Here is a 13030-nt window from a genome sequence, read left to right on the forward strand (position 1 = left end):
AGAACAAGGGAATCCGTGGCTGATATGTAGAATTGAATTGTATTGCAAAATAAAAATAAAAAAAAAAATAAAAAAAATAAATTCAGAAAAATTGAAATAACTCCAGGTATCCTATTTGATCACAATGCAATAAAACTTAAAAATAGCAAAAAAAAACTTTAATAAGTTCCCAAACTTCTGAAAATTAAACAACTCATTACTAAATGATGAATGGGTCAAAGATAAAACTAAGAAAGAAAACAAAATTTCCTGAAACTAAACAAGAATGAAATACAACACAACCAAATCTCTGGAGTACACTCAAATCAAGGAAATTCATAGTTCTAAGTACCTACATTAAAAAAAAAATCAGAAAGAGCATAGATAAATTAATTAATGATTTAATTTAATAATTTGGAAAAAACAAGAACAAACCAAACCAAATCCAGTAGATGGCAAGAAATAATAAAAATCAGAGCAGAAATGAATGAAATGGAAACAAAGAAAACAATACAAAGAATCAACAAATCTAAGAGCTGGCTCTTTGAGAAGATAAACAAAATCTTGGCCCAACTAACAAAAACAAAGAAAGAGGGCATCTGAATGAACAGAACCAGAAATGAACAAGGAAACAGTACAACAGACACCAAAGAAATTCAGAATATTATAAAGGAATAATTTAAAACCTGTACTCCATTAAGTTGGAGACCCTAAAAGAAATTATGTTATTTTTTTTATGCCAACTTGACACAAGCTGGGGGCTTTTAGGAAGAAGAAATCTTTTTTTTTTTTTTTTTTTTTTTTTTTTTTAATTTATTTTGTTCATTGTACATTTTCCCAAATTTAATGACTACATAGTCATTACTTTCTTGTAGAGAAGTAAAAATAAATTTGTAGGCTTATAAATAGATTCTTTGGGCTATAGAGATAGCTTGGTGGGTGACAGTGTTTGCTTTTCAAGTATGAGGACGTTTCATTTAGATCCCCAGAGCCCATGTTTTTTTTTTTTTTTTTTTTTTTTTTTTAATTTTTATTTTGCAATACAATTCAGTTCTACATATCAGCCACAGCTTCCCTTGTTCTCCCCCCTCCCGCCCCCCTCACCTTCCCCCCAGCCCGCCCCCCATTCCAATCTCCTCCAGGGCAAAGCCTTCCCCACAGACTGAGATCAACCTGGTGGACTCAGTCCAGGTAGGTCAAGTCCCCTCCTCCCATGCTGAGCCAAGGGACCCTGCATAGGCCCCAGGTTTCAAACAGCCAACTCATGCAATGAGCACAGGACCCGGTCCCACTGCCTGGATGCCTCCCAAACAGATCAGGCCAATCAACTGTCTCACCCACTCAGAGGGCCTGATCCAGTTGGTGACCCCTCAGCCATTGGTTCATATTTCATGTGTTTCCGTTTGTTTGGCTATTTGTCTCTGTGCTTTATCCGACCTTGGTCTCAACAATTCTCTCTCATATAAACCCTCCTCATTCTCGCTAATTGGACTCCCAGAGATCCACCTGGGGCCTAGTCATGGATCTCTGCCTCCAGATCCATCAGTAGTTGGATGAGGTTTCTAGCACGACAATTAGGGTGTTTGGCCATCCCATCACCAGAGTAGGTCAGTTCGGGCTGTCTCTCGACCATTGCCAGCAGTCTGTTGTGGGGGTATCTTTGTGGATTTCTGTGGGCCTCTCTAGCACTGATACCACCTTACGCCTGTCAGAATGGCTAAGATCAAAAACACTGAAGACACCTTATGCTGGAGAGGATGTGGAGCTAGGGGAACTCTCCTCCACTGCTGGTGGGAATGCAAGCTTGTACAACCACTTTGGAAATCAATATGGCGATTTCTTAGAAAATTGGGAATCCATCTCCCCCAAGATCCAGCTATACCACTCTTGGGCATATACCCAAGGAATGCTCAACCACACCACAAGAGCACTTGTTCAGCTATGTTCATATCAGCGTTGTTTGTAATAGCCAGAACATGGAAACAACCTAGATGCCCTTCAACTGAAGAATGGATAAACAAAATGTGGTACATATACACAATGGAATACTACTCAGCAGAGAAAAACAATGACATCATGAGGTTTGCAGACAAATGGATGGATCTAGAAAAAATCATCCTGAGTGAGGTATCCCAGACTCAGAAAGACAAACATGGTATGTACTCACTCATAACAGGATACTAGATGTGGAACAAGGATGACTGGACTGCTACTCACATCACCAGGCAGGCTACCTGGAAAACAGGACCCCAAGAAAGACACAGGGATCGCCCAACGACAGAGAAATGGAATGAGATCTACATGAACAGCCTGGACAGGAGTGGGGGTAGTGAAGGGCGAGGGTCGAGGGAAAGAGAGCTTGGGTGAGTGGGAGATCCCAGCTGGATCAAAAACAGAGAGGGAGAACAAGGAATAGGAGACCATGGTAAATGAAGACCACATGAGAATAGGAAGAAACAAAGTGCTAGAGAGGCCCACGGAAGAAGAAATCTTAACTGAGAAAACGCTTCCATAACACTGACTTGTCGGGAAGTCTGTAGTGCATTTTCTTGGTTGATGATTGGTGTGGGAGGACCCTGCTCACTGTGGGTAGTGTCATCATCACTGGACAGCTAGTTCTGAATAGTATAAAAAAACAAACTGAGGAAGGCAGGAGGAGCAAGCCAGTAAGCAGCATTCCTCTACAGCCTCTGCTTAATTCCTGCCTCCAGGTTCCAGCCTCGAGTCCCTGCTTTGACTTCCTTTGATGATGAACTCTGATGTAGAAGTGCAAGGCAAAAATAAACACTTTCCTTACCAAATTGCTTTCTGGTTATGGTGTTTTATCATACCAATAGAAACCCTAACAGAAATTGGCACCGGATCATGGGGTTTTGAATGACATGATCATGAAATTTTTTGGAGAATTATAGTAGCATTTGAACTTTGGGCTAGAAAAGCTGTTTAGTGCTCAGATCTCAGTGGGCTGCTTTATGGGAGCTTGGAAGATAAGACTCTTGAGATGCCTGGTTTGTGAAGTTTCAGAGGAAGCAATGACTCTACTGTGGCCATATGTTCGATATTTTCAATTAACAATCTGTTTTGGTCAGCTCAGGGCAAAGACTCAACTGGGATTAACAAGAGACCAGAACCAATAAAGTGAAACCTTTGCTTTCTTGGTACAATTGATGCTGGGTAGCTAGAGCTGATAAATTACTAGTAATTAAGAAGACACCAGTATCATTGAGGTGAAATTCTGAGACACGTGTCCTCAGGTCAGTACATAGAAGCTGTTCAGAGGGGCAGAGGCTGCATCCTATGCCAGCACTCAAACTTGATAATTGGTAGGAATCTCCAAGATGGTACTGGTTTTGAAGTCATGAAGTGGTCATGGAGAGCAGCTAAGGCTTGGTACTATGAGAGGTTAAGAGAGGACATTGTTGAATATGCAGTCTCAGTTGGAGTAGATGCCCCAGGAATGAAGAGGTCATGGGGAGAAGTTGAGGCTTGGCACCATGTACCAGTGTCAGACTCCCTGAAGAGAGTCCAGAATAGGCCATTGGTGAAGATGCACTGCAGTTTTACTGGTGAGCCCAATATTTTGGAGATGCCAGTACCATAAGACATCCACCAAGGACAGCAGCAAGTGTTGAATGGAACTAGTGTGAGCCTCAAGAACTGTTATAGAGATTTGGGGATTTTTAGATAGACTCTGGATATTTTAGAGAGGCTTTGAACTTGGAAAAGAAACTTTGGATGTCTTTTTTCGGATACTTTTAAGTTTTTTTTTTTTTTTAGATTTTTTGAGACAGGCTTTCTCTGTGTAACAGCCCTGGCTGTCCTGGAACTTGCAGACCAGGCTGTCCTTGAACTCAACAGAGATCAGCCTGCCTCTGTCTCCCAAGTGCTGGGATTAAAGGTGTGCACCACCACACCCGGCTCATGTTTGAATTTTTATTTTTTTTTATTTTTTTTTAATTTTTTTCAGCCTACAGCACCCGGTATTCCCAGGCGGTCTCCCATCCAAGTACTAACCAGGCCCGACCCTGCTTAGCTTCCGAGATCAGACGAGATCGGGCGCGTTCAGGGTGGTATGGCCGTAGACTCATGTTTGAATTTTTAAAGACTTTAAAAGTTGGAATGTTTTATATGGTGATATTGACATTAATGTGAGATATTGGGGATAAGCAGGAAGGGAACGGTTATTGTTTAATAGTATTGTACTGGTGTGCCAAGTTGGCAAGGGGTCTGTCAGAGTCAGGGTTTCTACTACTGTGATAAAATACCATGACCAAAAAACAACTTGGAGATGACAGTGTTTATTTCCCTTTTACTTCTAGTTAATAGTCCATCAGTAAGGAAACTCAGGGCAGGAACCTGGAGGGAGGGACTGAAGCAGAGGCTGTGGAGGAACGAACATTGCTTACTGGTTTGTTCCTCATGTCCTCCTCATTTTGTTTTCTTATGTCATCCAGGACTGCCTGCCCAGGGGTGTTATCACCCCCAGTCAGCTGCCACGCTCCCCATCGATTGTTAATTAAGAAAATGCACTACAGACTTGCTTTCAGGCAAATTTTACGTAGGCATTTTCTCAATTTAAGAGCCAGAGTAGCAAGATGTCTGCTATTCGATTGTGTTTTCTCGAAATGCCAGGGAAGCTACACTCACAAAATGAACAGGGCCTGCCTAAACAGAAAGTGATACCTACAGACATGCTAATACAGAAGGGCACAATCTTACAGAGCTCCATTCCTAAACCAAGAACTGTATTCAACCAAGGGATTCTGAGAGCAGGAGGAACAGTCTTCCTCAGGGATGAGCCCCCTAACTGGTTAGCTAATGTCAACCGTTCAGCCCTTAAATTATAGGTATACAAGGAACACTAAATGGACCGAGAAAGTTATATTTATATATTGATGCATATATATATAACAATAACAAAGAAAAAGGGGCCATGAATTCAAGAGTCAGTAAAATGGGGCATATAAGGGGTTAGGTGGAGGAGAGAGAATGGGGAAATGAAATGATATAATCGTATTTTAGTGAAAGAAAAGCTGGCCCCTGGCTTATGCATATGCTCCTTCATTTCACAGGGAACAAAAAGTACATTGACTTAGTTTTGTCCCATTTGCTGTTTGCTAACCTTAGGGACCTTGGAAGCAGTTGTGACACTGACACCTGTCACTGTCCTATTTTTGGAAGCCAGCCTAAGTGCCTCCGTATTTCAGAAGAGTACTTTGCTGTTTGCTCTGGATGAACTTAATCTATGTAAAAGAAGAGCGGAAAACCACAAGGCTAAGTGGAGTGAATCAGTGAAAGCGTCAACAGGAGAAGGGGAAAGCCTGTTTGTAATCCACCTTAAATCTAGGAAATGAAGACCTGGACGCACTGAAAGGTTAGATTCTGTTCTGTTCCACTCTATTCTATCTTATTCTTTATTTGAGACATGATAGTTCTGGAACTTACAATTCTCCTGCCTCAGCCTTCTGAGTGCTGGTATGACAGATGTGTACTGTAGCTGAGATTTGTTTTTAATCAAGGAAAATGTGAGATTCAAATCTGGTCTGATTTCTAGTTCAGTGTTTGTCTTCTCTGTCCTTTCCTCATATTGTATATGCTTTTAAAAGTATTGATCCTGTTGTGTGGAGATTTTTCCAGTGTGGACAGTCTCATGAATATTGACCTGATTCCTTCTTCAAAAAAGCAATTTATTGCTGGGTGGCAGTGGCACACACCATTAATCCCAGCACTTGGGAGGCAGAGGCAGGTGGATTTCTGTGAGTTTGAGGCGAGCCTGGTCTACAGAGTGAGTTCCACAATAGCCAGGGCTACTCAGAGAAACTCTGTCTCAAAAAACCAAACCAAACAAAGCCCACAAAAAACCCACAAAAAAGCGATTTATTAAAGTGATAATTCAATTTAATTATCATTATTATTTATTGTCATTTACATCTCCTGTCACAGGTTATTCATGTCAGATCAGACTGATCAGCTCACAAGGGCATTGATTAGTTCCTAGAAGTTCAATATTTTAACTATAATTCAGCATATATATTTTCTGCAATGATTTAAATATCTAAATTCAGATAAACAAAAGTATTTGAGGTTTAATTTAATTTCTAGAATAAATGCAGAAAAAACAAACCAAAGAGAAATAAAAATTGGACATGCACAGACAAACAATTTTAGGTAGACAGTGTAAAGCTCTCCTGGAGGTTTAGAACTACTGTATGGTTTACATATTGAGTTTATTAAAACTAGGAAGTGATTACTATAAAACTGAACTTCACTAGTCACAAATGTTACAAAGATTAGAAAAACACTCACAAAACAGAATAATGAGTAGGGTGGTATTCATGCCACAAATTTGTAGTCTCTGTTGTGGAATGGTGAGCTGTTTTGAATATAACTTTGAAAGAGATATGAGGAGGAAGAAAAAAATTTGACAATATCCTATTCTGTATTAAATGTGTTTTATGTGATGTTATAGTGTCATTTGATTGGCTAAGTAAGTAAGCTTCCAATGACTTCTTTCTTCACATCTCATGAATTATGAAGCAATAGAGGAAAAATATCATGACATTTTTAGATTTTATCAAGGTATTCTGTGAATTCTATCTTGATCTATTGAAATTATCTATATATTGTTTTTTCCAAGACAGGGTTTCTCTGTGTAGCCCTGGCTGTCCTGACACATTCTGTATTTCAGGCTGGCCGCTAACACAGATATCCACCTGACTCTGCCTTCCAAGTGCTGGGGTTAAAGGTGTGTGTCACCACTGCCTGGCTGATTTATTGAAATTATCAAAAAGAGATCTTTTGGAGAAGGATATCAGATAATAGAAAATATGAAAGTCTGAATAAAGTACTATTTTTTGTAAGAGCTAAATATCATGATATATAGAAATAAAAATTTCATTTAACTTATGAAATTTCATCACATGGAAACATTACAATACCTCTTAACAGTCTCACAAATTCCATAGCATACATCAAAATTATAACTGGTATCAAATTCATCATATTCCCTTTTCATTAAAGTTGAGATAACCATGGAATATATTTTTTTGTGAATGATTGAGAAATAAGCAAGATTGTGTTGTCACCTTTAAATTTATTTTAGTTTTGCTTGAATAGATGGCTATGTACCACATGTGTGCTTGATGTCCTTGGGGGACAGAAGAGGGTGCCAGATTCCCCTGGAACTAGAGATAGAGACAGTTGCAGGCTGACATGTGGGTGCTGGGAATCAAACTCAGGTCCTCTGGAAGACGCACAAATGCTCTTAACCACTGAGACATCTCTCCAGCCCTCTGTTGGTCACTTTTAAAACACTTTAATCTGTGTGCTTTCATTTGTGTATCTCAGGAAAAAAAATAGGCAATTGCAAAAGATGTTAGTACCAAGTATCACTGAACAAAGGGTAAACAAGTCACTCTTTAGGTAACCTTTATTATGATTGCTACCATATTGCATTATCTGTGCTAAATATGAATAAATGGATTATCTCAAAAAGATTCAATATACAAAATTATTTATAAGGCTGGGGATATAGTGCTGTTGGCAGAGGAATTACCTAGCATATATGAAGCCTTGGATTCAATCCAGAGCACCTTACAGACTGGGTGTGGTGGCACGTGGCTGTAACATGGACTTGTGGTGACACATGCCTATAATCCCAGTATTTTGAGGTTGAGGCAGGAGGATCAAGAAGCTCATGGTCATCCCAGATACATAAGAAGTTCGAGAGAGTCTTGGTTTCATGAAAACCTAACTTGAAAATAGACAGACAGACAGATAAATAAACACTTCAAATTATTTGTGTATGGTTATTTAATGTGCAAAATACAATGGGCATGAAATAATTTGGGTCAATGTTTTAGAATATGTGAGCATTAACAGAAAATACAGAATGAGACAAAGCAGTTTCCATGGGGCTGCCAAATAAGTTAAAACGCATTCAAGTTTACATTTAGAGTCCCTTTGTGCTACATTTTAGCAAACAGAGATCCTTAGTGACATGTATTCCCTGAGAACAAGCCAATGATTAGAAACCTGAAGATCTGCATGATGGTCCTCAAGTTGTTTGCATCCATACAAGTTCTGTATGTAAGAATTACTTCAACCATTGATTGCTATGATCCAAAGATCATTCCTTATTTGAATCTAAATTAGAGAAGTGATTTCATTGCCTTACTTTTCTATAACTTCTAGTTCCTCCTTATTTCTGCAATCTGTGGTAAAACCTCATGAGTTTTCTCAGTGCATCTTTCATGTCTCTGTTCCTTAGGGTATAAATGAGGGGGTTGAGACTTGGAGTGATGATGGTGTAAAAGAGGGTGAGGAACTTGCCCTGGTCCTTGGAGGCCCTCTTACCTGGTTGTAAGTACATGTAGATAATAGTTCCATAGAATATGGAGACTACAGTGAGATGAGACCCACAAGTATTCATTGCTTTTTTTTGGCCTGCCCTTGACTTCATGTTGAGCACAGTTTTGGCTATGTAGGCATAGGAAATAAGAATAAGGATAAGGGGCGTAAGGACAATAACAATGCCCAGAGCAAAAACAGACATTTCAACTGCTGTGGTGTCTACACAAGCTATCTTGACCATGGCTGGCAACTCACACAAGAAATGATCCAGAAGGTTGTGTCCACATCGAGGCAAATTCACAGTGAGTGTGCATAATACTACTGAGTTGGCCAAACTAATACTCCAGACCATGACAATCATCTTGATACACAGACGTGGATTCATGATTATAAAATAGTGCAGTGGCTTACAGATAGCTGTGAAACGATCATAGGACATGACAGCCAGGAGAAGACACTCAATGGAACCTAGCCACATATACACATAAAGCTGAACAACACAACCCACAGAGCTGATGGTCTTATCGGGTCCCCACAAGTTAACCAGCATCTGAGGGACAATGCTTGTTGTGAAACACAAATCCAGAAAAGATAAGTTCCTGAGGAAAAAGTACATTGGTGTGTGGAGATGGGGATCCAGGAGGGACGCAAGAATGATAGCTGTGTTACCCACTAAGGTAATAACGTAAAAGAAGGTGACAACTCCAGAGAGGATCATTTCCAGTTGAGGGTGGTCAGAGAAGCCAAGCAGGATGAACACATGCAGAGCACTGTAATTTCTTGGGCCCATAGTCTTTCAGTGTTTATGTTCTACAGTCAGAAGAGTAGGAGAGGGAGGTAGAGGGGAGGTAGTGAGTAGTGTGACAAGGAGAACAAGAAATAATTCATTAATGTAGACTATGAAAGTAATTGGTAGAATACAGAATGAGCTGCAGGGAAAAATTAGGTTAATAATTGAAAGAATTAATGCATACATGTTGCCTATTATAGTCAACTTGTCTTGTACCTGTTGAGGATCCTTTAATGGCAAATGAATTTAATATTAGATTATTCTTTTTATCTAGATGACCCTGAAGCATTTACTCTTATCTCAAGGTGTGAATTCTTCACATATATATCTGAAAATCTGGAAAAGACAGGGTTGTGAAAAATAACATGACCCTCTGGTTTCTTATAAAAGTAGTTAGAGCTTAGTGAAGATACACTTCTGCCTGGTCAGTGAAGTCGTGTATAAGTTTAGCTATTTTGTTAATGTCAGATTAAAAGCACAAATGTTCTTCATTCTTCTTTTTCTATTTCTAAGAGAGCTTTGGTCCTCTAGTTTTTATGTAAGTATTCTAGAAGTTTTCCCCGGCCCCTTTATCTTTTTTATATACTTAGCCTTTCTTCTAACTAACTCTGATATATTTGAATACAAAATATATGTATATTGTATCTCTCACCTTAAAAAAATTTCAGCCACTATCATCCTAATCTAAACTGTTGTGATACCTTATCTTGATTCTTGTCTTATGCCTTTACACAATTTCAGGGTTCATCAAGGTCTTGTCATCCATGTGTTAATATGTATCAGCTGATTTTAGAAGACTGCCTTCATGCACCTGCGTGCTTTGTTACCTGTGTAAGCCTTGTTATTCCTACCTTACACATTATTTTTCACATTCACTGTTTTATTTCTTTTTTCAAGCATTTCAAATGTCATTTATATCTGAAACCTTGCTTCCTCTTTTTTTTTTTGAAGATTTTTATTGTTTTTTATATTTACCTGTTAATTCTTAGCATGGGAAACAGGCACATACATGCATTCTTCTTAGATTATTCATGTATATAGAACTCTTACAGAGAGCCAATATGACACAGAGGTAAAGAACTTGTGTTCAAGAGTTTGAAGTCCAGAAGAAAGACACTGATTGGGTGATACATGCAAATTGCACAAAATCCTACCTGGGAAGGTGAGGTTGTGAGAGCTGCAATTTCTAAAGGAAAGTTTTCTCCCCTGCGAGGTTCTGTATTCACCATGTTCTGGAGGTTGTGGGGCTGAAGCTTTGGTTGCTTCTCCTGAGCATGGATTACTTGCTCTGGTTCATGGGTACTTTATGGCCCTGCCATCAGTGAGTTCTCTGACTCTCCTCTTAGTGTGAATTTGTAGTACAGTTGTATGAACTTCTAAGTAGAATTAGAAACAAATTGTTCTCTGAATGTCAAGCTCTAACCATGCATATCTGTGCTCTTTATCCTGGCGTGTTGAATCTACTTTCTTGTTATATATTTACACATCTCCTCCTATCCTATAGGGTAGGGGAGAAGCTATTTCTTGAAGAACTGTACTATGCTCACAATTCTTTTATGAATATTGTTCTCACAGCCCGATTGTATACAGAACTGGTAATACAATTTTAACTTAGCTGTGAAACTATAAGGAGGCTGCTCACCTCTAGACAATAGTTTAAAGAGTAGAATGCTCTTTCTGTCACTATTTCTCCTCTCTTAAGCATAATAAAGCCAACTTTCACTCTTAAAAATAAATCTTTCATTTATGTCTCATCTCTTCCCATCATTTACTATGTGATACCAGAAAAACTTAAGAAAACTGCTGAGTTCAGTTGTCCATAATTTTTTTTTTGTGTGTGTGAACAATAGAAACACCTATTGCTGGGGCAAAAAAATCAAATGAGCAAAATTTGTAAGTGGCTTAGAATAACACAGGACCACCAGAATTCATATAATCATGAAAATGTGTATTAGGATTGTTTAGTATTGTCCCAGACACTGGTAAAATTCCAAGAAAGCAGACTTTATCCCCAAGTTTCTTTTCTTTATCCACTACATTACTACATGCCCCCAATATATTTATCTGTGAATTTTAACAAATAAAAACACACTGTAGTATGAGTGGAGTGGGGAGAACTGTGATTGGGATGTATTGTATGAGAGAAGAATCTATTGAAAAAAAAGCACACTCTAAATATCAGTAGAAAATCATATACAGTTATTATAGTTTTCCATTAAAATTTAAGCTTCTATTTTGTGACATTACTCAAGTGAAGTGATAGTTAGTAGTAGTCAATGAGAAAATAATTTTATCTATACAACACTTATTCAGCTTGCTGAACATAATTTATAACATTAGTCTCTACTTTCAGGACTAATGAATTCAGCACAATTCAATAGCACTTCGACATAGATTTCTTTAGATACCCATGAGCATCTGAGAACTGCCAACATTTATGTCAAGTGAGCTACTGACCAGCATCTATTGTCCAATGTTACAAAGACAACTTGCCATCTGAAGGAAAAAACAGCAATGGGTGCACCCTACTGTACTGTATTGACACAACTGTGATAAAGCAGATCACACATCCAATAGTGACACACAGAGAAGGCAGAAAAGAGCTTCTACAGGTGATGGATAAGATTGCAACAAAGGTCATAGTGATGGCTTCGTGGGGATGTTCTTGACATTCAACACGTGATGTATAAAATATTGTTAAAATAATTCCAGCTAAGTATGAAACTGGTGCCTCTAGTGCATCTTCGTCTGCCCCTCTGCATAGATACAATATAAAAATTCTGTGTTTTGTTAGCTATGATCTTTCAAATATTTTCCATGATGCTTGTGAGGAAATTACTTTAAATTGTGGCCTCGATTCAAAAGTATGCACATTCACTGGACTAACTTTATAGTTATAGTGCTTGTTACTGTTTGAAGCAGTTATGTGGAGAGAGTCATTTCATGATTTCTTTAGCACTAGCTTTTCACAGTTAACTGAGCCTGAGTTCTGCTATTGATCATCCTGGACAGAAAGAAAAACGATCATCTGAGAAGTGTTGCAGTACAAAATGTCTCAGCAGAGGAACGGTAGTCTGTGCACATTGGATTTGACAGGCACACTTGTCACAAATAATGAAAATTCTTTTAAAATTGAAGTCAATCTCATGCTGTCATTTCTTTAATACATTTCACTATTACTATAGCTCAGAGATTAATTTAGGAAAGAATAAAAATCCTTCTGTCCTGTAAAATATACAAAAAAGCCATCAAATTCCTTTTAGTATTTTATATCATGAAACTTACAAATGGATTAAAAGAAGTCTGAATCTTGTCTAACTACAATTTTTTTAAGAACAAAAAATTTCAGTTCTTCATTTTTAATTACATCTATATTACTTGTTTACTTATATCATGAAACTTACAAATGGATTAAAAGAAGTCTGAATCTTGTCTAACTACAATTTTTTAAGAACAAAAAATTTCAGTTCTTCATTTTTAATTACATCTATATTACTTGTTTACATTTCTGTGGTGTCAAAATGTATGAAATAAAAACAATTAAGATACAGCTTTCCCTCAATTGATGGAGTAAGTCAATCAACTGGTAATTCTGAAACACTGTAGAATGGATAAAAATTATTTTGTGATCATAACTCTTTGTTGAACTAGAGTATTTTTGCAGCATTCCTTGTCATCAAAAACATGGTTAAAGTTTAAAACTAGAAGCAGCAGAAAAATAGGTTGTAAAATTTATCCAAGTAGAGTACAAGCTAGGCTGTCTTAGGGAAATAAACATTAAAACTTAAAGAAAAAAGATACAGCTTTGTGTTCTCCTCTTCTAATAATGAATAAATTCATTTTCTCCTATATAACATGGACAAAAAGGAATAATTTTTCTGTAGAGATTTAAAGTATTTGTTCTTACAC

The 13030-nt window shown here is 37.9% G+C and overlaps 1 protein-coding gene and 1 non-coding gene across 2 annotated transcripts; both read right to left on the reverse strand.

The window, feature by feature from the left end:
* Positions 1 to 3944: 3944 nt before the first annotated feature.
* On the reverse strand, positions 3945 to 4063 carry LOC131912160 (5S ribosomal RNA). The gene has a single exon (XR_009379565.1). It is a non-coding gene; the product is annotated as a 5S ribosomal RNA (ribosomal RNA).
* A 4116-nt stretch (positions 4064 to 8179) lies between these two features.
* On the reverse strand, positions 8180 to 9121 carry LOC131910458 (olfactory receptor 2W1). Its single transcript, XM_059262389.1, has one exon. The coding sequence runs from the start codon at positions 9119 to 9121 to the stop codon at positions 8180 to 8182; it is 942 nt and encodes a 313-aa protein (XP_059118372.1).
* Between the last annotated feature and the right edge of the window lie 3909 nt (positions 9122 to 13030).

The sequence above is a fragment of the Peromyscus eremicus genome, chromosome 5, assembly GCF_949786415.1.
Source record: "Peromyscus eremicus chromosome 5, PerEre_H2_v1, whole genome shotgun sequence".
In the NCBI taxonomy this organism is placed as follows: Eukaryota; Metazoa; Chordata; class Mammalia; order Rodentia; family Cricetidae; genus Peromyscus; species Peromyscus eremicus.

Bases quoted from the DNA above. Each gene is read 5' to 3' on its own strand.
- LOC131910458 (XM_059262389.1), bottom strand. From the start codon at position 9,121: ATGGGCCCAAGAAATTACAGTGCTCTGCATGTGTTCATCCTGCTTGGC.